The sequence below is a fragment of the Sinocyclocheilus grahami genome, unplaced genomic scaffold (genome assembly GCF_001515645.1).
Source record: "Sinocyclocheilus grahami isolate Dianchi unplaced genomic scaffold, SAMN03320097.WGS_v1.1 scaffold1640.1, whole genome shotgun sequence".
Taxonomy (NCBI): Eukaryota; Metazoa; Chordata; class Actinopteri; order Cypriniformes; family Cyprinidae; genus Sinocyclocheilus; species Sinocyclocheilus grahami.
Window position 1 is genome coordinate 135,576 of NW_015506819.1, and position 20,267 is coordinate 155,842.

Sequence of the window (20,267 nt, forward strand, 5' to 3'; positions counted from 1 at the left end):
GTTGCAGTGCTTTGGGAGTTAAGAGGGGTTTCAGGCGCTCTGCTTCACAATGTGCTTAAGTACACTGTAATCACATGGCCTTTTATGGCCATGATTGCATCAGTGATTACATGACAGTGACTAAGTACAAGCTTTAAGCAGGCAACATCTGAGTATCAGACTGTATTAAATTACACGGTTATACAAAAAAAGGACAGGTGACCTCAATTATTACATGTGGCCTGCTCATCTGGCACGAGTATCTGGAGGGGTGTACCAACGTTAGACGCTCAATAACCCTTATGATATAATTACACTCACCTCACTGCTCATTTCCAACTCTTTATGGAGACAAAGAACACAGGATAAAAGGGAAATTTGATTGAGCTCTTCACATCTTCAAGGCACCTTACAGAGCCTTCGACGCAGCAACACCAAATCAAATGTCAATTTCGAACCACTTTTAACACAGCAAGAAAGCAGTGTCTGGGAGCTCTTAACGTGTCTAGATGAAGGGCAGGGAAAGTATCTGATAAACAGCACAATTAAAGCCCCGGTCAAACTAGGCAGAGCTCGGCTGCGAGATTTCATGCAAAATTACGCTGGCGAAACGAGTGGCAATTAACAAGGGGGCATGTTCATTCATTAGTGCGAAAGGGAGCGATTTGCTGGGGAAGGGAAGAGGTCAGCCTGTAGGACTGCCAAAGTGCTAATGTCCTCCTAGCTTCTCTGAGTCCTGCTGACTGTGACAGCATGATGAAAAATACTGGCATGCATGGAGATAGAGCTCGGCCTGCCAGCCAATCCACGCTTGTGGCTAAGGCGCGAGCTGACAAATTCACCATCAAACCAATTAGTATGGGTAAGTATGGCAAAAACATTTTTTTAGAGGTTGCACTGGAGCGACTGCAAAAATGTAATATAATTATATTTATAATTAATCTACAGGCGATTTCGTTAACGGCGCATCCAGTCAGTCTCTGTTTTTATGAGAAACATCAAACGGCGAACGGAACTGAAAGCATAATGAAACCACGCTACTCGTTTGAACTGCGCAGCGCTTAGAGTGTAGAGCCTGGTTTATACTTGCCGAGCCAGGATGAGCGCGAAGGTGCGCACAGCAAAAATGAAGCGAATATTGAGGAAACGATGGATGGTTTTCAAGTTAAAGTAAAGAAGACCGCTTCTTAAACCAGAGAAGGCAAATTTAGTTTTACTTTTCTAACTGAGAAAGTTAGTCGCAAAAGAGCGACCAGTGGGAAGAATGAGTCTGGAGCCCTTGACATACTGAGGCATTTGATCAAATGGGTGTGTTTTCTGAGGAGGCTTGTTTCTGCCAATGAACTAAAACTAAGATAACTGCAACTTTTTTTTTAATCTCACAATTCTGACTTTTTGCCTCGTAATCGCGAGTTTATATCTCGCAATTCTGATTTTTGATCTTGAAATTGTGAGTTTATATCCTGCAACATTTTCTTACAATTGCAAGATTATATCTCACAATTCTGACTTTATAACTAGCAATTCTGAAAAAAAAGAAGAAGTGTGAGATGTAAACTTTGCAAGATACGATTAATCGCGATTAATCACGATTAATCGCATCCAAAATAAAAGTTTTTGTTTACATAATATATGCATGTATACCATGTATATTTATTATGTATATATAAATACAAACACATGCATGGATATATTTAAGAAAAAATATGTTTTTATATATTAACTATATTTATATACAATATAACATTTAAGAATATAAATATATAAATGTAAATATTTTCAAAATATATACTGTATGTGTGTGTATTTATACATAATAAATATACACAGTACACATGCATATATTATGTAAACAAAAACTTGTATTTTGGATGTGATTAATCATTTGACAGCACTAATTTATTTCTTATTCAGTGGCAGAAAGGGGCTTCCAATTTGGAAAGTAAACAAGAAATGTCTTGATAGAATATTAATAAATGGCATTGTCATCTTAACCTAAATTAATACCACTTACTATGCAGGGATATCTAAATTTGAACATTTCAAAACAAAATTCCATCTACTTCTCGGAGGTAATGGCCAAATCAATAGCATTCAATTATGACTTCTGATATATGAAATGGTAAACGCTTGTTTTGTTTACTGTGTGGAGACGTGCTGATATCGCATTTGGTCTCGTTCTGTATGGCGTATCTTGTCAGTGTCTGCGCTTGCTTGGCCATTTTTTGCGGAGAAAATAAGGAAAGTGTGTTCAAGCGCCAGCAGAAAACAGTGTAAAGAAATAGTCTTTGAGAGAAGCAGTCTTTATCAGTGAAAGTTAAAAGCAGCTCGTAAGTGTATTTACTTGTCTCATTAGTGTTTAGTGCAGTTGTCGTTGCTAGGAAATGCTTGTTTTGTTTACTGTGTGGAGACGTGCTGATATCGCGTTTGGCCTCGTTCTGTATGGTGTATCTTGTCAGTGTCTGCGCTTGCTTGGCCATTTGTTGCGAAGAAAATAAGGAAAGTGTGTCCAGCTGAACTAATGTAGTATTTTGTTAGACGGGTATAAAAAAGCTTAGTTTACCGCGACAGCGTTCGCAGCAGCCATTGCGTGAAGGCCTCCTCGTGTGAAGACCGAAGAGTGTGAAGACCATCGACTCTACCGTGTGACTACACCGGGCAGGACACCGGCAATGGATAAGTATCGCTTTTTATTTCTCCTCTTTCCTATTACTTGTTTAGCTTCTGTTTCAGTTTTTATAACCATTTCTTACTATGTGTAAGTAAGTTGTTGTTTTTTAGCATGTGTGTTTGGCAGTGTTACTTTTTGGGATTACTGATAAACTACTGTCATTTGATCTGTATTATTTGTATTTATTTATTTAGTTTGAATTTATTATGTCTGTATAGGTCTTTTATTAAGTTTTAAGTTTGATTTAATTTTAGTTATTTTAACACTTCAACAAACTAAATGGAAATGAAATTTTATATATATATATATATATATATATATATATACACATTTATAAATTCAATATATATATATATGTATGTATGTATGTGTGTGTGGTTGTACATACACATATGTAGTTGGTTTTTGGCTTAGTGTTATGTTAGAATCATTATTATACATTATTGTACCTTTTGTTCTTTCATATTTTGAATTGTTTTTATCTTATATGTATGTCCTCATTTGTAAGAACAGTAAATAAAGTTTTTTAAAATAGTAAAAACTCAAAAAGTTCAGGTATGAGTTATTAACTAGCTGTATATAAAAATGGAAAATCTCCATTTAGCCAAGTGAACATATCTATTACACCCCCACTATGGTACTATATATAAGGTGTACTATAATGGTATTTCTTTTATGAGATGACTCAATTAAGGACATTTCTAGAGCTTAGGATCGACAGCAGGGTCAAAGATTTTGGATGGAAGTTACATTTAGAGGTTAGATGAAGATATCAAAAGCAAACCAGAAAGATGAAGAGACAGATGGTGGGGAGGGGGGTAATGGAAGAGTAGATACCCACCCGATGGTGCTTCCAAGTGCCGCCTCAATGGTCCAGACACAGTGCAAGTTGTGCTCATAAGGAGCTGGGTAACCAGGAGACAGAATCCGGCCCACAGGCTCATCTTTAATCGTTCCTCCACACTCGGCTGGGTAAAGAAAGAGATAAACAAAGGCGCAATTCTTCAATGACAGCTCACAACTCTGCAGCACAAACAGTACATCTTAAAAAAAACAAAAAAAACAAACAAACAAACACACAGTTGGGCCCAAAGGTCAGAGACCAATAGTTAAAGTGATTCTATTGTACAATTGTAATTAATACATATAAAAAAATGTAATATGATATGATATGATATAATATAATATATTTTGTCCGTTTTACATTAATTAAGGCTTATTTGGTTTGAATTAAATTTTGAAATAACATTTTTAATGAAGACAACATATATGAATGAATGCCAATAACGAAAACACTGGGTGTTAAAAACCTACAACCTACAAAAAAAAAAAAAAGGACATGAAGCAAGGAAGGTACATGGTGTGCTGTGCAGTGATGCATCATCAGGTGGCAGGGGCGCAAATAACTTTCCACTTTAAAAGAATGCATTCAGCACTGAGCAGAGTTTTATGAGTGATGAGCAGAATAATATGGCTGTATATCACCTCCAGGATTAAGCCTTCCCTGGGGAGCGCATATTTCCTTTGGCTAATATCACTGATAGTGTTGGTAATATGTCCTGCCCCAGACATGACTATCCATCTTACACTGGGGAAATGGTGGTGTTGCTGGTGGTGGGCAGTGGGGGTACAAATCACTTGTTTGTCAGGAGGTTGGGGCCAGAGCGTGTGACAGTTCCAGTTTCACGGATCAGGAAGTCATGAGTGTTATATCCAACCCCTGCCATCGTCATCATCATCCCAGAGGTCAAATGTATGTGCCCTTACACAGCATAAACTCGTACTGTATATACACATATACACCCTCTAGACATGGACTGGAACCGAATGAGTTTGCATACAGAATACAGCGTAAATCCCTCTTATTAATTATTCAAGCTGCCTTTATTTTATTTTTATTTTTAATTTGAGGAGGGGCCTGATAAACTAAGTCTATATATATAAAATATACACTGTTTTACTTACAAATGTTAAACTTTCCATGAAAACAAATGAGCAATCTGTTTTAACAATTTGGCTTGACCACACAAAATATGTTAATTTGAAATGAAATTTTTTTTAAATATATATATATATATATATATTTTATTATTTTCTTTATTACTTGTCTGATATCATATGCATTATTTTATTTTATTTTATTTATTTTTTATTTTATTTTTATATTTTATTTTATTTTAAATTGTATTATTTTATTTTATATTATATTTTATATTATATTTTATATATTTTTTTATTTTATATTTTATAATTAATTTTGTTTTTATATTTTATTATTTTATTTTATTTTATGTTATATTTTATATTATATTTCATTTATTTTATTTTTTATATTTTATATTTTATATTTTTTATTTTATTTTATTCATTGGCATTTCGGTCATGACCATCTATGTTCAACAATGGTTATACAGTAATTAAAACATACTGCTTTAGGCCAAAGACTCAAGGTCTTAAAGTGGCTGATGAAACATCTCTTCACAATGACAAATGACTATAGTTAAGGCCAATTACATTTTACATTAAAATGGATTTCACTGGGTCTTTTAAATAAAAGTTAGATTTTTTAACTTTAGCACTTTTTGTTTTTCTGATGAAAGGACAGATTGGACACTTTGAAGGTTTGAATACATTTAACCGTAAGAAATAAAAAGTATTTTTTTTCTCTCTGTAGAAAATGTTAAGAATACAAGTATTGATCAACAGTAATCTAGTACTACATCCCAAAAACAGTACTGAAGTATAGCTATGAAGTTCAACTTTACTTCAATCAAGCCAGTGGAGGGGCACTTCACACATTTGTTCCAGACACTTTCCCTCCACACATCTCTCCTTGAGTCTCGGACAAGCAATAGGCCCTTTCGCACCGCTTTAGATTGAAAGAACGGAAAGGAGGACTAAGAATCTCCAACGACAATTGACAGTGCTACATTTGCTACTAGTGCCTTCACTTCAGCATCCGTCCATCTATCGCTGTTCTCCATTCTTGCAAAATAAGTTGACACAATGTTTACTGTATGTTTACACAGCGTTTTAAATCATGGCGGGTGAGGGCGTTTTCATACGCGCTTGGCCACTCAATGTCTCCTTACATCACGATTAGTACCAGTTGTGCTGGTTAGACCCTGCTCCGGAGTAGGAGCTCATTTGGTTCTCGAAAAAGGCAGTCCGGTACTAAAATCGCTCCCAGTTCCGGCGGTGCGAACACGCCGAAAAGTGGGTAGTTCCACAATTAGTTCTGGTACTATGAAAAGGTTCCTGCGGTGCGAAAGGCCCTAATGACACAAATTACATGGTGGCCGGCACTTGTAGTCATGTGAGATATACATGTCACAGCATGCAAGTGCAATGTGTTCAAATGCACACTTCAGCCTCTCAAGCCATTGTCACACATACTGAAAGGTATAAACATAGACATGGAGACAAACATTTGATCTTTTCTTTTGATAGTGCACAGAGGGAAAAATGAATTGTTGAATGCAAAAGAGAAAGTATCTATCTATCTATCTATCTATCTACAGGTGCATCTCAATAAATTTGAATGTCGTGGAAAAGTTAATTTATTTCAGCAATTCAACTCAAATTGTGAAACTCGTGTATTAAATCGATTCAATGCACACAGACTGTATACATTCTAATTTATTGAGATGCACCTGTATCTATCCATCCATCCATCCATCCATCTATCGTGGAGATTTATATATTGCAAGCTATTTTTATTTTTCATCTGCCTTTCTCACACTTTTTTGTGGGGTTTTTTTTGTCATCTCATATGAATTTACAATTAAAAGAACCAAAGACTTAAACTACTTTAGTCTGTGTGCAATGAATTTATTTAATACACAAGTTTCACAATTTGAGTTGAACTACTGAAATAAATTAACTTTTCCACGACATTCTAATTTATTGAGATGCACCTGTATCTATCCATCCATCCATCTATCGTGGAGATTTATATATTGCAAGCTATTTTTATTTTTCATCTGCCTTTCTCACACTTTTTTGTGGGTTTTTTTTTGTCATCTCATATGAATTTCGTTCTGACGAATGTTCCCATAGTGGACAGCAGAGCCATAAATCACAATAAAACAAACCCATCTTCTTCAACTCCTGATATGACCTGCTTCGTAAGTCATAAAACTAAATTTCTTGCTCTCTCATTCTCTCTTGCTCTCTCTTCCCCTCCCCCTTTTCTCTTATTCTCACCAACTTCTAATTTCTCACTGTCCACCCTCTGTTTTCTAGAGCACTAGTTAGTTTCCTGTTGTGGCGGATGAAAAATATTTGCTCATGCCTTTACAGATCCATTTCTCCTCTGTATATGGGCATTTCAATTTTGCCTAAAGGTCTCCATAAGCTCAGGTGGGGAAGCACCATAATTCAAAATTCAACAGCATTGCAGAACGCCTTGAAAAGTAGGTCTGTGATAAACTCACATTGAGGAGAACCCAGGCTGAATATAAGGGTGGGTGGTAGAAGACACATACACATGAAGAAAAAAATCATAAGCACTCCAATTAATAGAAGTCTCTCTGACTTGGGGGATCATATGCATGAAGCACATTCTCAGAGTGTATCATACAAAGACCATGCGGCAGATTTAAAGTTTGTGATACAATACAGTAATTAGGATTTCCTGGAATGCCATAAGTTATATTACGCCTGTGAGGCAGATTTGGACTTTCTGCATAAGAGCACCCTCCGGCTTCCAGTATGAATGAAACAGACATTGCATGTGTTTATAGTGCTCCATAATGCTTACACCATCAAAACAAAACAAAACACAAAATTTAATTAAATTAAATTTAAAAAAATAATAATTAAATAAAAAGTGTACATTGTATTCATTGTAGTTCATTAATATAAAAATATAACTCACTGTCACGTTCTGTCACTGTTATCTTCTAATAAAAAATAAATAAAAAAGTCCTTAATGTTTTGCACGTCTTTCCCTAAGGTATTGAATATCAATATATTTTGAGTTATCGTATCAAAGTTAGAAATGTTGTCTCTAAAGTAACTGCCTAAAGAAGTGTGTAATTGTGAGTGTGAATGAGGTTGAGTATTCAGTAGCGTCTTACCAACACACAGTGGGAGTGGGCTGTCCCATGCTCTCCTCTCCCCTCTGAGACATGTCAAAACCTCCGGGCCCTTTAAAGTGTAGCCAGGATCACAGCTATATGACACCGTGCTGCCTGCGAAGTGACCTTTGTCCTCCCGTTTAAAACCGAACTGAGGCACACCTGGATCCTCACACTTTACCAACTCAAAACCTGTAATAAGACAGGGAAAAAAGAGTGTGTTCTTCAAAACCTCTCCTGTGCTTGGTAGATAGGTATCCATCCATCTATCTATCCATCTATTTATGTGTACACACATACTACTGTGTAATGGCTGCAAGGTGTCAGTGTGCTACTCACTGGTGAAGTGCAGCTCGAAGCCTTTGCTGGTATTATCACTGTTGCTAATGAACTCCAGCCACATGGTGCTGGACGTGCTGTTTAGAGTAACATCCATCATCTCTCTGCCTGTGAAGGTGCCCAGCAGTCTGGCACTGTTACTGCTACCATCATACACCTGAAACACACACAAAACAGTCATCATATGATTTACAAACCAACATTACACATAAGTATGAATGCACACTAAGTCACAAAGACCTTAAGCAAGTCGTCCTCCTCCAGCCGGAAATCCCGCGCTCTGAGCTGGATCCCTTTACCGGTTTGGGTTTGGATGGAGTAGATGCACTCATGGTTGTTACCGTAGTAACCAGGGTAGTTAGGAGAGAGTAAAACTCCTTGTTTCCCGGTTACAGACGATCCACATTCAGCTGCAGCAAGGGAGGTGAGAAGTCAGATGACCTCTGACAAATGACCCATGATCTCAGTATAAACACAAGCACACTTATACACTCATGCTGGCAGTCAGGGGGTGGTGTGTGTTTGTGAATGAGTGCAAGTCAATTTCTCTGCCAAATTTTGCTCGGATATTGAACCACACAAATTCAATTTTAATCTATAGCTACTTTTACCTGTAAATTAATAATTATTGTGATATTACAGATTATAACTGATACATCAATTGTTTTAAATGCTACAAGTGAATTTAGGAATCACATATACTAATTTTAAGATTTTCTAAATATTACAATTAACAGTTTTACTAGTTTGGTGTACTTAAAGATTAATTTTAAGTGAGAGCAAAGGCAATCTAAATGTAAAAAGAGTTAATGAGCAAGCAATATTAAATACCCTGATAAATAAATAAATAAAATCTCCAATATCAGTCAATAACTGATACATCATGCATCCCTTGTAATAACAATTTGTCTTAAATAATATTAAAAAGAAAAATATTGGGTGTTTTCTGGATGATGTTTTTGGAAGAAATAACTGTCATACCCAACAGATCTTAAGTGAAGTAAACCATATGTTATTTATTTAAATAAGTTTAAATACAAGGACGTTGACACAAAATCATAAACATATGTTTACATATGAGCTGACCTAGTTTCACAAGAGTGGTAAACAAATATGAAGCAAGGATAAGCCAGATATTGCTGCAGAAATACATAATACCTAATTACTTGCTTCAACCGGAATGTCAAAATCATAATGTTACGAAATTACATTCTAAATGTAACATCTAAGCCATTCCAGCAGGAATTAAATTGAAGAAGTCTGGTCTCCAAGATACTTGTATGCTGATATCTACCATTACATTAATGCTGATTAAGCATTAGACTAAATTTAGGGCTGGTGCTGTGGTTTTATTTTCAGATGGTGAGTCATAACCTTTTTCTTTTTTGAACATTTGAGCAGAACTCCTAAAAATGGTGCTGCTTTAGTCTTTTACTTTGAGATATGAAGTTTCAGCATGTGTGTGTGTGTGTGTGTGTGTGCATGTCCGAGCACATGAGGGGAAATATGTTGTATAATTTGCAAACAAAGCAAAATGAAAAGCATGTGACCACCTACCAACACACCTTGGCAGAGGGGAACTCCAAACCCGCCGACGCCCCCCTAGACACACCACCCTCGCAGGCCCCTCGAGACGGTATCCCGGAAAACAGGAAAAGATTAGCGCATCCCCCACCCCGAACTGCAGCCCCTTACGAGTGCCGAAGGGGGGGACGCCGGGATCTTCGCAAGGCTCCAGATCGTATTCTGAGGAGAAGGATTGATATTTTGTAGCTTCTTCTGTTATAAATGTCATGCAGTTTAAGCTGCTGTGCAAAGGTCTCTACCTGAGAAAGTGATGTTAAACCCCTCATAGGACACAGAGAAGTCAGAGAGGAAACGGATCTGAGCGGTGTAGTTGCCAAAAAGTCCAGCGCTGAGAGGGGGCGGCAGTGTAGACCCGGTCAATCTCCACAGGGGTTGAGAGAAACTACCATTTTCTGTGACTAAAAGGTGGTCGTGTGGACTCTCCAAGTGAAACGTGTGAAAGGTAAACTGGACACCTGTGGAGATTGAGAGGTGGAGAAAAACACTGGATATATAGATCAACTGTTTATAAATTCACAAAGGCTTCAATCACACAAAACTGCAGGAAAACGTATGTCGAACCGTCAGATTTACCCGGATTTCTGGGGCCAGTTGTTCAAAAGTAATCTGATCGGATTTTGGCCATTGGAATGGATCAAATCTCGACAATGTGTTGTTCAAAAGCAAAAAAAAAAAAGGATTCTGAATTTGGATTAGATCACAAAATCCAATCTTGATTTTGATCTGGATTAAATCCTCACTTTGTGTTGTTCAAAACGTTTTAGTAAGATTTGGATACTTTTGACCTAAAAAAAACCCTGGATTATTCTGATCCCAGCAGAAGGGTGGATTTTAGGAACAAAAATGTAATAAAACTTTAAAAATGGCCCCAAAAATAAAACATTTTAACATGTAATGTATCTCCAAATCCCCAAAAAGCTGTCAATATCAAACAAAAATATTATATTTAATTTAAAGTTTATTTTTTTTAAACACTGATTGTAAACTACATTGGCAGAATCATCAGAGATGGACCAGTCAGGAGTAGTTATTTTTGTAAATGCAATGCAAAACATAGGCATTTTTTCCCTCATCTCTCATTTTTCCATTACCATGTCTCTTTAAGGGCTCCATAGAGCACTAGTAATCCAGATTTGGAAATCTGAAAAGGTAGGCATCTGGATCAGGGTGATTCAATCCAATTTTGCTCTGAAAAACCGGCACAAAAGTAAGACGGGTTACCTGATCCTGGATAGCAAAACATGGGATTTTCAAATCCAGATCATTCTGATCCAGATTAAACTTTTTCAACAACTGGTCCTAAAATTTGATCACAACAGACAAAAGGCACAAACAATGCCACACCATGTAAACACTCACAATGCAAAAATGGAAAAAGTATGTGAATCCCTAGGCTAATGATTCCTCCAAAAGTTAGCATCAGCTGTGTTCAATCAATGAGGTGAGATTGAAGATGTCAGTCAAAGCTGCTCTGTACTATAAAAAAAGAATTGCTCAATTTTGGAGTTTTCTATTCAAAAGAAGCACTGCCTCATGTGAATTGCATCTCCAACAAAAGAGGTCTCCGAATGCCAAAGATTAAGGATTGTTGACTTGCATAAAGCTAGAAAGGGTTCGAAAAACATCTCTGAAAGCCTTGATGTTTATCAGTCGATGGCAAGACGAGCTCGGCTTCTCTTCCTAGGAGTGGGCGTCTTGCAAGAAGAATCCTAGAGTGTCAGCTAAAGACTTACGGAAATATCTGGAACACGTTAACGTTTCTGTCAAGGTGATTATGATGCATGGAACGCTAAACAAGAACAGTGTCAGATGAAACATTGCTGCATTTGTCAAGTTCACAAGAGCATGTGGATGTTCCACAGTGGAGAGGTCAAACTAGAGTGAAAAGAAGACTTTGAAATTTAAGTATGGTGGTCCATCATGATTTGAATGTAGTCCTGACCTCAACCACATTTGGTATGATTTCATGAGAGAGTGATTCATGCCATAGAGGAATATAACTGAACTGAACCATTTTTGTAAAATGAAATGGTGCAAATTCCTCTTGGCTATTGTTCAGGTGTGATCTACAATTGCAGAAACCATTTGGATAAGGTTACAGCTGCCAAATGAAAGTCAACCAGTTATTAAATCCATACTTTTTCCATCTTATACGGTTTACAATGCGTGTTCATGGAAACATTATTGTTTGTGTTTCATTTAAAAACACTGTCTATTCCACTATAAAAGAAAGAACCAGCTTCAAAAAGCGGCCTCACCTTTACCATGTGAAGTTTCAATCATCCACGTACAGTTGAGGTTATGGGGGTAGAAGTCAGGAAACCCAGGGGACAGAATAGTGCCGCTGTTCCCCTGAATAAACCCGCCACAAAGCGCTAGAGGAAAGAGAAAAAGATAAAGGCTATTTGTCAAAATGCTGAGCGCAATCCTACTGAAACGAACTTTACAGGAAGTGCCCTTTTGAAGGACATCAACATATGGAGGCAAATTATTCCTATCATTACCCAAGGGGAAAAATCAATAATGGCCTTAAATATTCAAAGCCTTGTGGAATAGGAGAAGGGAGCGGAAAGGGTAGCTTCGAACCGTAAAGGCCCTTCCAGTCTGGGAGCGATTACGTCGCTTGAATAAATGACCTATCTCTAATGTGTCCTTTTCCCTGGCGGTGACCATTTTAGTAGGTAAAGAGTGGACCGTACCATCACAGCTGGGCAGAGGGCGACTCCATTGGAAGTTAGGCTCACACTCAAGGGGCTCGTGGTCACTGAGGGTGTATCCTAGTTCACAACTGAACGTCACCAGCGCCCCCACATAGAAATCATTGCCGTGCCGCTGACCATTGACTGGGATTCCAGGATCAACACAATGGTCCGACTGGAGCTGCAAGGCTTGAAGAGAAAATATACAAACATTATTGTGAAAAACATCCAATGATTTTCAGGGCAGAAGTTTATTGTAAATGCATTAGAAACTTGGTATGAGGGCAACTTATACGCTACTAATACTACTAGTGTACAAATTAAAGTGTTATATCATATATATATACTGTATATATCAATAACTTAATGACACTGTTAAATGCACTCTTGCAAATCTCAAAATCCATCAGAGGGCGACTCCATTGGAAGTTAGGCTCACACTCAAGGGGCTCGTGGTCACTGAGGGTGTATCCTAGTTCACAACTGAACGTCACCAGCGCCCCCACATAGAAATCATTGCCGTGCCGCTGACCATTGACTGGGATTCCAGGATCAACACAATGGTCCGACTGGAGCTGCAAGGCTTGAAGAGAAAATATACAAACATTATTGTGAAAAACATCCAATGATTTTCAGGGCAGAAGTTTATTGTAAATGCATTAGAAACTTGGTATGAGGGCAACTTATACGCTACTAATACTACTAGTGTACAAATTAAAGTGTTATATCATATATATATATACTGTATATATCAATAACTTAATGACACTGTTAAATGCACTCTTGCAAATCTCAAAATCCATTTTTTATGTTGTACATCATATTGTTATAAATCCAAATGACTGATTTTAGTTTTTAGTGATTTATTTGTACTTTATTCTAACAAAACAGAATAGCATTTAATATGGTCCTTTAATTAGTTATCGGCAATAACTTAAAATAATTATCAGCTTATCCATGTTGGTCAGACTTTTAATATTGGTGCATCTCAAGTTTATGGAATGTTCTGCCTATTTGGATCATTCAAAAGTTGTATCATTCTTGTAGACGCAAGTAATACAAAGTCTTCGACAGCCCTTTCTGCTTGAGTTGATGTACTCAATAATTTAAGATGAACTGAGATTTATAGAGAAATAACAAGAAAAGGTTACAAACATGAGTCATCCCAGCATAAAAGCCATTCTTTCAGTTCACAATACTGTGACGGAGCTAATTCTACAGCCTCGTGTGTATGAACGCGTGTACAGTTGCTTGTGTCATGTGTTTGCGCATGACTGAAATCATCTCACAACATAATCACCATCCTATTATATCATAATTACAGGACCTGATTAAAATCACTGCATATTAAAGAGCGTGTGACTATTATTTATAATGATGCCTTCATAGCTGCTAGTATTCACAGGTATCTGTGCTATCAGATCCTTGTAATTGCAGCCATGAAATGCATTGGAGAGAAGATAATATCAAGCTTTATCTAACTAGCATGCTTTGACTAAATTCTGAGCATTGTAGGAGACTTTGAATATGAATTACACTTATCGCATCTTCTTTTTTTACTTGAACAATGCAATTAATAATTTTGTGATATTTTACCATCTGCATTCTCTAAACAAGTATATAATTAAACATTTATATGTAAAATAAGGTCTGTGGTAAACATTCTTTGAATTACAGAATACATATGTTATAGAAATAAATGTTACCAAAATTACCCTTTTCAGATCAAAACACTAATAAATGCAATAGTAGATCATCATACTCTCATATCGGATGCGGAAGCCAATGTCCGAGTGACTCTTGTCAGTGGTGAAGAGCAGGTACAGGAAGTTGGAGGTGCTGATGAGGAACTGCGGGACCTGTGTACCCTGATAACTGCCAATCAGAGGGGAAGAAGGATAGCGTCCATCTCGTACCTCAAGAACATCGTAGTTAACCTCTGTCCGGAATCTGTGGATCAGAACAGTGCTATGCATCAGCATGGCAGCTTCACCACAAAGTGAGGCTACATGGATTCATCACAGTCTTGTTCACTTGTGTTCCTGCAGGATATCACATATTTACAGCTAGAAAAGAAATACTACATCATCCAAACTGAAAGCTCAGCTCACTCTGTGTGTTGTTTGAGTTTCCTGCAGCAGCAGCAGCCCACTAAAGCCCAGCTGCTTTCTGTACTCACAGTCAGATGGAAAACATCAGCTGTCCCTCCAGCCTCACCTTTAAAGAATTTTCCCAACAACAATTGATGGTAGATGCAAACATTCATACTAAACATGTACACATACAGAAAATGAAGAAACCCCGGGAACCAGTGGAAGAAGAACTCTATCACATACAACAGTTACGTAGCAGGAGAATCAGTGGATGAGACTACATCAGTCTGTCTCGTGCCATATGCTAAAACGTATATGGACACCCTTTCTGATTAATGAGTTTGGGTATTTTATTCATGTAATTGAAGACACATTTTATTGCTACTATATACAATGACATTCTAGAGCAGGGTTGTCCAAACTCTGTCCTGGAGGGCCGGTGTCCTGCAGAGTTTAGCTCCAACTTGCCTCAACACACCTGACTGGAAGTTTCTATGCCTAGTAAGAGCTTGATTAGCTGGTTCAGGTGTGTTTAATTAGGGTTGGAGCTAAACTCTGCAGGACAACGGCCCTCCAGGACCGAGTTTGGACAGCCCTGTTCTAGAGCATGCTTTTGGGAAATGCACCCCTGGACGATGTCTGAAACGTGCCTCAAGATAAATAACTTGCCTGTTAAATTGCTGTTGAATTGTCCATTTGTTACATTTACATTTAGTCATTTAGCGAAAGCGACTTACAAATGAGGACAATAGAAGCAATCAAAACCAACAAAAGAGCAATGAAATGCAAGTGCTACGACAAGTCTCGATTAGCCCAACGCACTACACGTAGCAAGTTTTTTTTTTATATATACCTATATACATATATATATATTTTTTTTTTTTGCGGTTTCTTTAAGATTTGTAAATTACTAAGGATAAAAACATCTGCTACATAAATAAAATATAAAACAAAACAAAAATGGAAAACAAAATAAAATACACATCAAGAACAAAACAAAAACAAACAAAAAAGAAAGAAAAAAAAATTAACAGTTAATTGGGCATTTGATGTCCTTTTTTAATAAATGTTCAACAATCACATATGACTGTAGATAAAGCCATTCTATATAAGCAGAGGTAAGAGATATTTACATTGATTCAGAACAAATCCTTGTGATAGCTTGGGAAATAAATAGCCAGATACTCTTATTTCAAGTCTATAGTGAACATCTGCAGTGCGCTATAGTAACCGATTTATGAAATGATGATAACCAATAGAATGAAAGATAGGAGGGGAAAATGAAACCGGGAGGCTTATTAAGAACAACATGACAGTTCAGAAAAGAGAAAGCGAAGTCTTGTACGTACTTGTCAAAGATGATCTTAATAGGATATCCTGGCAGAGCCTCGATGATCCACTCACAATTGAGGGCCTCTTTATAAAGCTCAGGCCAGCCTGGGGACAGAATGATGCCGCTAGAGGCCTTCAAGTTTCCACCACATGGAGCTAAAGAACAGGAGAAAATGTCAAGATTATTTCGTTGCCAATTTTTATTTTTTTTGATCTTTACATGTTGAATATTAACAATAAAGTAAATTTTGACAAATTTGCAAAATTGCATAGCATAAAAATATTTGACCAAGAGAGGATCTAAACTTCACAGATTGACGTCTTGACTAAATTCAAAGAACAACATTTATGAACCTGCAGGTTTGAAGTATCGCAGTGTTGATGTTACATTTTCAAATGTTGCATTTTGTTCTTTGTGGTGTATTGGATGGCCGCAGCTTTATCCACAACATACTCAATTCCAATTATTTATTCAAATTCAAAATGCAAAATCTAAAAACAAAATGTGTTCAATGGCTGAGGTGGATGATCTCATCTTTAACTGTGTACTGAAAGGGCATCTATAATAGGCATTACTCAATAAATGGCATAAAATGATTTGTAGTACACAGCAGCGCATTTTATTCGGTAACACTTTACTTGAAGGGGTGTGCATAAGACTGACATGACACCTTCATAATCATGACATGACTTAAATATTAACCCTACCCCTACCCTTACCCCTAACCATAGCCCATTACAAAGACATCTCAAACAATGTCATCTTTGCATTAAAAATTACATAACTGAGCGAATGACACTTAATGACAGTTGTCATAAACATGCATAAAAAACCTTCATATTCATGACATGTGTCATGTCATGATTATGTAGGTGTCATGTCATGATTATGAAGGTGTCATGTCAGTCTTATGCACACCCCTTCAAGTAAAGTGTAACCTTTTATTCAAAAACAAAAAAAGGATGTGTTTTTCATTTAGAAGAATTCAGGCAGTTAATACTTCTGGAGCACATTCTGAAAGTAAAGATTATGACTTTTTGTTCCACTGATATTTCAGAAGCACCAACATTTATGTCTCTCTCTCCGAATGTACTTAACGAACAACCAAACTGAACAAACTCTCTAAAAGTTCAGTAAAGTGCAAACAGAGTTAGAGTATATAATTTTGTTTTTATTACAAGCCGACTTGTGAATTATGAAATGTGCATATTTATTTGAAAGAGGACAGACCTTCACAACGTGGCACAGCATTGTCCCACACAACATTTCCATCTTTGAGAATGCAGGAGATGGTCTGAGATCCATGGGTCTTCATAAACCCCTCCTCACACAGAAAAGAGATGGAGCTGCCAAGCTGTAGACTCTCACCAAAGCGCTTTCCGTTTACTGGAACACCAGGGTCAGGACACTCGTTGTGCCGGAAAGCTTCAGTGGAAAAAAAAACAATGAGGCAAGAGAACTGCAAGGTAACTTCAAACTAAAAGGCCAAAAAGCTGGACACAGCAACAACAGCACTTTATTTATCGTATTAAATCATATATATATATATACATATATATATATTATTTTTTCAGTGCCTGTCTGCATTTTGTAAAAAAACTAAGAAACAAACAAAAAAAATAATTAGTTTTCATGAATAAACTACTTTTACAAGGCCCCATATAAATTAAAGAGGGAGTTTCTCAATATGGCCACTGAACTGAAGCCTTTTCGGCTCATCGTTTCAGCTGTATAGCTACACTAATTCATTTTAGTTAGAACAAAATATTGATTTATGTGCCACCCTAAGTTTCTTGCTTCAGTGGGAAGCTTGGAGCTACTCAGTACCCATCGACAGGACTTCAGAGAAGATGTATTACCAGCAGACAAAATCCCTCCAGAAAATCTGTTCATTCCGGGTACAGCACAGCACTAACAAAGCCAAGGTCATGGGTTCGATTCCCCGGGAATGCAGGAAAACTGACAAAATATATAATTTTGGATAAAAGTGTAATCTGTCATAGACACATTCAATGTAAAACTAAAATGTTTAAAGCTCTTATTGCGTTTCCCTTCATGCATTGGACATGAATTCCTTCTTCATGATAAACATGTTGTCTCAAATGCAACGATTGTGCATGCAATCCATCACCATCATGTGCCAACATGCCCTTCGATGGAGTTTGTCATCTTCTTAATTAACATGAATGATTGGAGCATCCTTCCCACTCCCCCAAAAACACGCCGAATGGGGAGTCAAACCATGTGGGATCACCTCCCGACAGCTTCAATTAACTGTGGCTTTATTTAATTATATATGTATGTGGAAATAAATTCTAATTAAATCTGTGGCTCTTGTTGTTCTTCCTCACATGGATACTCAAGCATCTATCAACTCCGCTGCCATACGCTATGCCCCGTGAATAGTGATTACTGAAGGACGACAGATATTGAGTCGTGAAATACAGACAACTCTCTCCTGAGGGGAAATAAAACATTTTTTAAATCACAACTTGATCTCATATAACAAGACAACTTCTGAGCTTTTTTTAACTCCCAGAAACTTTTCAAATTTGGTGCATGCCACCACTGACAAAACATCTGAACGCTGTTGTTATCTATTATACATTGACTTTTTGGTCTCTAACTTCAATGTGACGTTAGACTTAAAAGTATGAACAGGTTCGCCCAAAATAACTTGAATTAATTATTCATTTTTACCACAGAAAATAAAAAGTCTCATGAATCTAGAGCTGTCTTAAAAACGTACTGGTGAAAGTGATGTTGAAGCCACGTTCTGTGTACGTATGATCAGTCAGAAATTCCAGTCGGGCCACGTGGCCGCTGGTAGTGATGGGTGATGGCAGCACATCTCCAGAAAAGGTGCCCAGAATTGGTGATTCTGCCTTGCCGCCGTCTTTAATAGACAGGAAGTCAAACTGTTTCTCCATGCTCAGGTCGTTGAAGGCCAGGTTGATGCGGCTCTCGGGTTTGGCGATGATCAGCCACACGCAGTGCATGTTGTTTCCGTACTCCTGAGGGTAGTTTGGTGATAGCAGGACCCCAGACGGAGTTGTGAAGTTGAAGAAACACGAAACTGAGAAAAGGACAAAGAGATAAAACAAGCAACCGTTAAAGCACAGGAGGCATCGTGCGTCAAACTGTGAGGCAAACTTGAGATTAAAACTGCCACTGAAGCTAAAATCAATTCACAATGCATAGGGAGGTCATTTGTTGTTGCTTAAACAATGCAGCAAGACAGGAGTGGAAAAATTACAGCTTGGAGGATGTGCACAGTGTGATAACAGCATCTGTAACTGCAACTTATAAGACCTCTCAGACCTTGACAACAGACATTTTCTGAAATGTTCACTTTTTTGCTTATATAGCCTAAACTCTTAAAAATAAAGGTTACAGAATGTTTTTTTTGTTGTTGTTTTTTGCAGTGATGCAATAGAATAACCATTTTTGGTTCCTCAATAGTTCTTAACATTACCTTTTTTTTTCTTAAGAGTGAAGGACATTTTAATGATCTAAAGCACCTTTTGTTCCATTGTAAAGAGCGTTTTGTGCAATATAAGTTCCTATGAATGTTAAAGGTTCTTCATGGAACCAAGGATGCCATTAAAGAACCTTTATTTTTAAGAGTGTACATCACGTTTTTTTATTGCTAGTTTCTCCTCAAGGTGATTTGGGAATTTTGATGGTAACATGCTCCCAGAATTATGTGCCAAGATAATCAGAAGCAAGCCATTCGTATGTTAATTTCCCCTGAAAAGTATAATGACTCTGGCTTTGTGGAAACATTTATCTATTGAAACATTTATCCATGTGTTGAACCTGACACAGCAACATTGGCTCAACCAATGGCGTGACTTTGGGGTGGGGCTATCTGTTTTTTGACCAATGGAAGACTGAACTTGAATCCCTCACCCTGGTAAATAAACAGGCCCTACCCTAAAAAATAACAATTAATAAAAAATAAAAAAAACTTTTTTTTCTTACTCATATATCCCACAAAGCACACCAAGTGGGTGGCTAAAATAATAGTGAATAAAAATATGAAGTGCATGACACCCCAGTGTACAGGTATACTGTGATCTTGAAGCAGATAATAAGACTGAAGATGCTGCAGAGAAAGAGAGTGTTTATCTGCTGGGAATATCCGCAGGCATTAACTCATTTTCAGGATTTGGGACAAGGCTGAGAGGGCAATAAGTATCACTAAATAGCCATGGGGAGAATGAAAATGAGCTCAGTGGTGGACTGAAGACGAATCGTTACAGTTCCACCTCATATGAATGACTTTGTTGTCTGAGCTAATAATAATGTCATAAAATAGCAGAAAACAAAGTTGCAAGTCAACTGCAATTCCATTGATGTTGTAGCGTCTGCGTAGGATCATGCATGAAGCGTTGGACTGTTTATGGCTTAAAAGACCCCTTATAGCCTTTTGACATTTGCATTCAAATTACAGTTCTGGTCAGAAACTTTACGTTCGTATAG

General features: G+C 37.3%; 1 protein-coding gene across 1 annotated transcript in view; it reads right to left on the bottom strand.

The window, feature by feature from the left end:
• LOC107571716 (CUB and sushi domain-containing protein 2-like) overlaps positions 1 to 20,267 on the bottom strand; it is a 122,907-nt gene that overhangs the window by 84,881 nt on the left and 17,759 nt on the right. Inside the window, exons 5-16 of the mRNA XM_016258052.1 lie at positions 18,532 to 18,858; positions 17,013 to 17,207; positions 15,799 to 15,937; positions 14,119 to 14,306; positions 12,357 to 12,545; positions 11,916 to 12,032; positions 9,897 to 10,112; positions 9,628 to 9,816; positions 8,311 to 8,480; positions 8,071 to 8,227; positions 7,732 to 7,923; positions 3,492 to 3,618 (exon numbers count right to left, since the gene is read on the bottom strand). Coding sequence (XP_016113538.1) covers positions 3,492 to 3,618; positions 7,732 to 7,923; positions 8,071 to 8,227; positions 8,311 to 8,480; positions 9,628 to 9,816; positions 9,897 to 10,112; positions 11,916 to 12,032; positions 12,357 to 12,545; positions 14,119 to 14,306; positions 15,799 to 15,937; positions 17,013 to 17,207; positions 18,532 to 18,858 — 2,206 coding nt within the window. The remainder of the gene's footprint in view (positions 1 to 3,491; positions 3,619 to 7,731; positions 7,924 to 8,070; positions 8,228 to 8,310; positions 8,481 to 9,627; positions 9,817 to 9,896; positions 10,113 to 11,915; positions 12,033 to 12,356; positions 12,546 to 14,118; positions 14,307 to 15,798; positions 15,938 to 17,012; positions 17,208 to 18,531; positions 18,859 to 20,267) is intronic.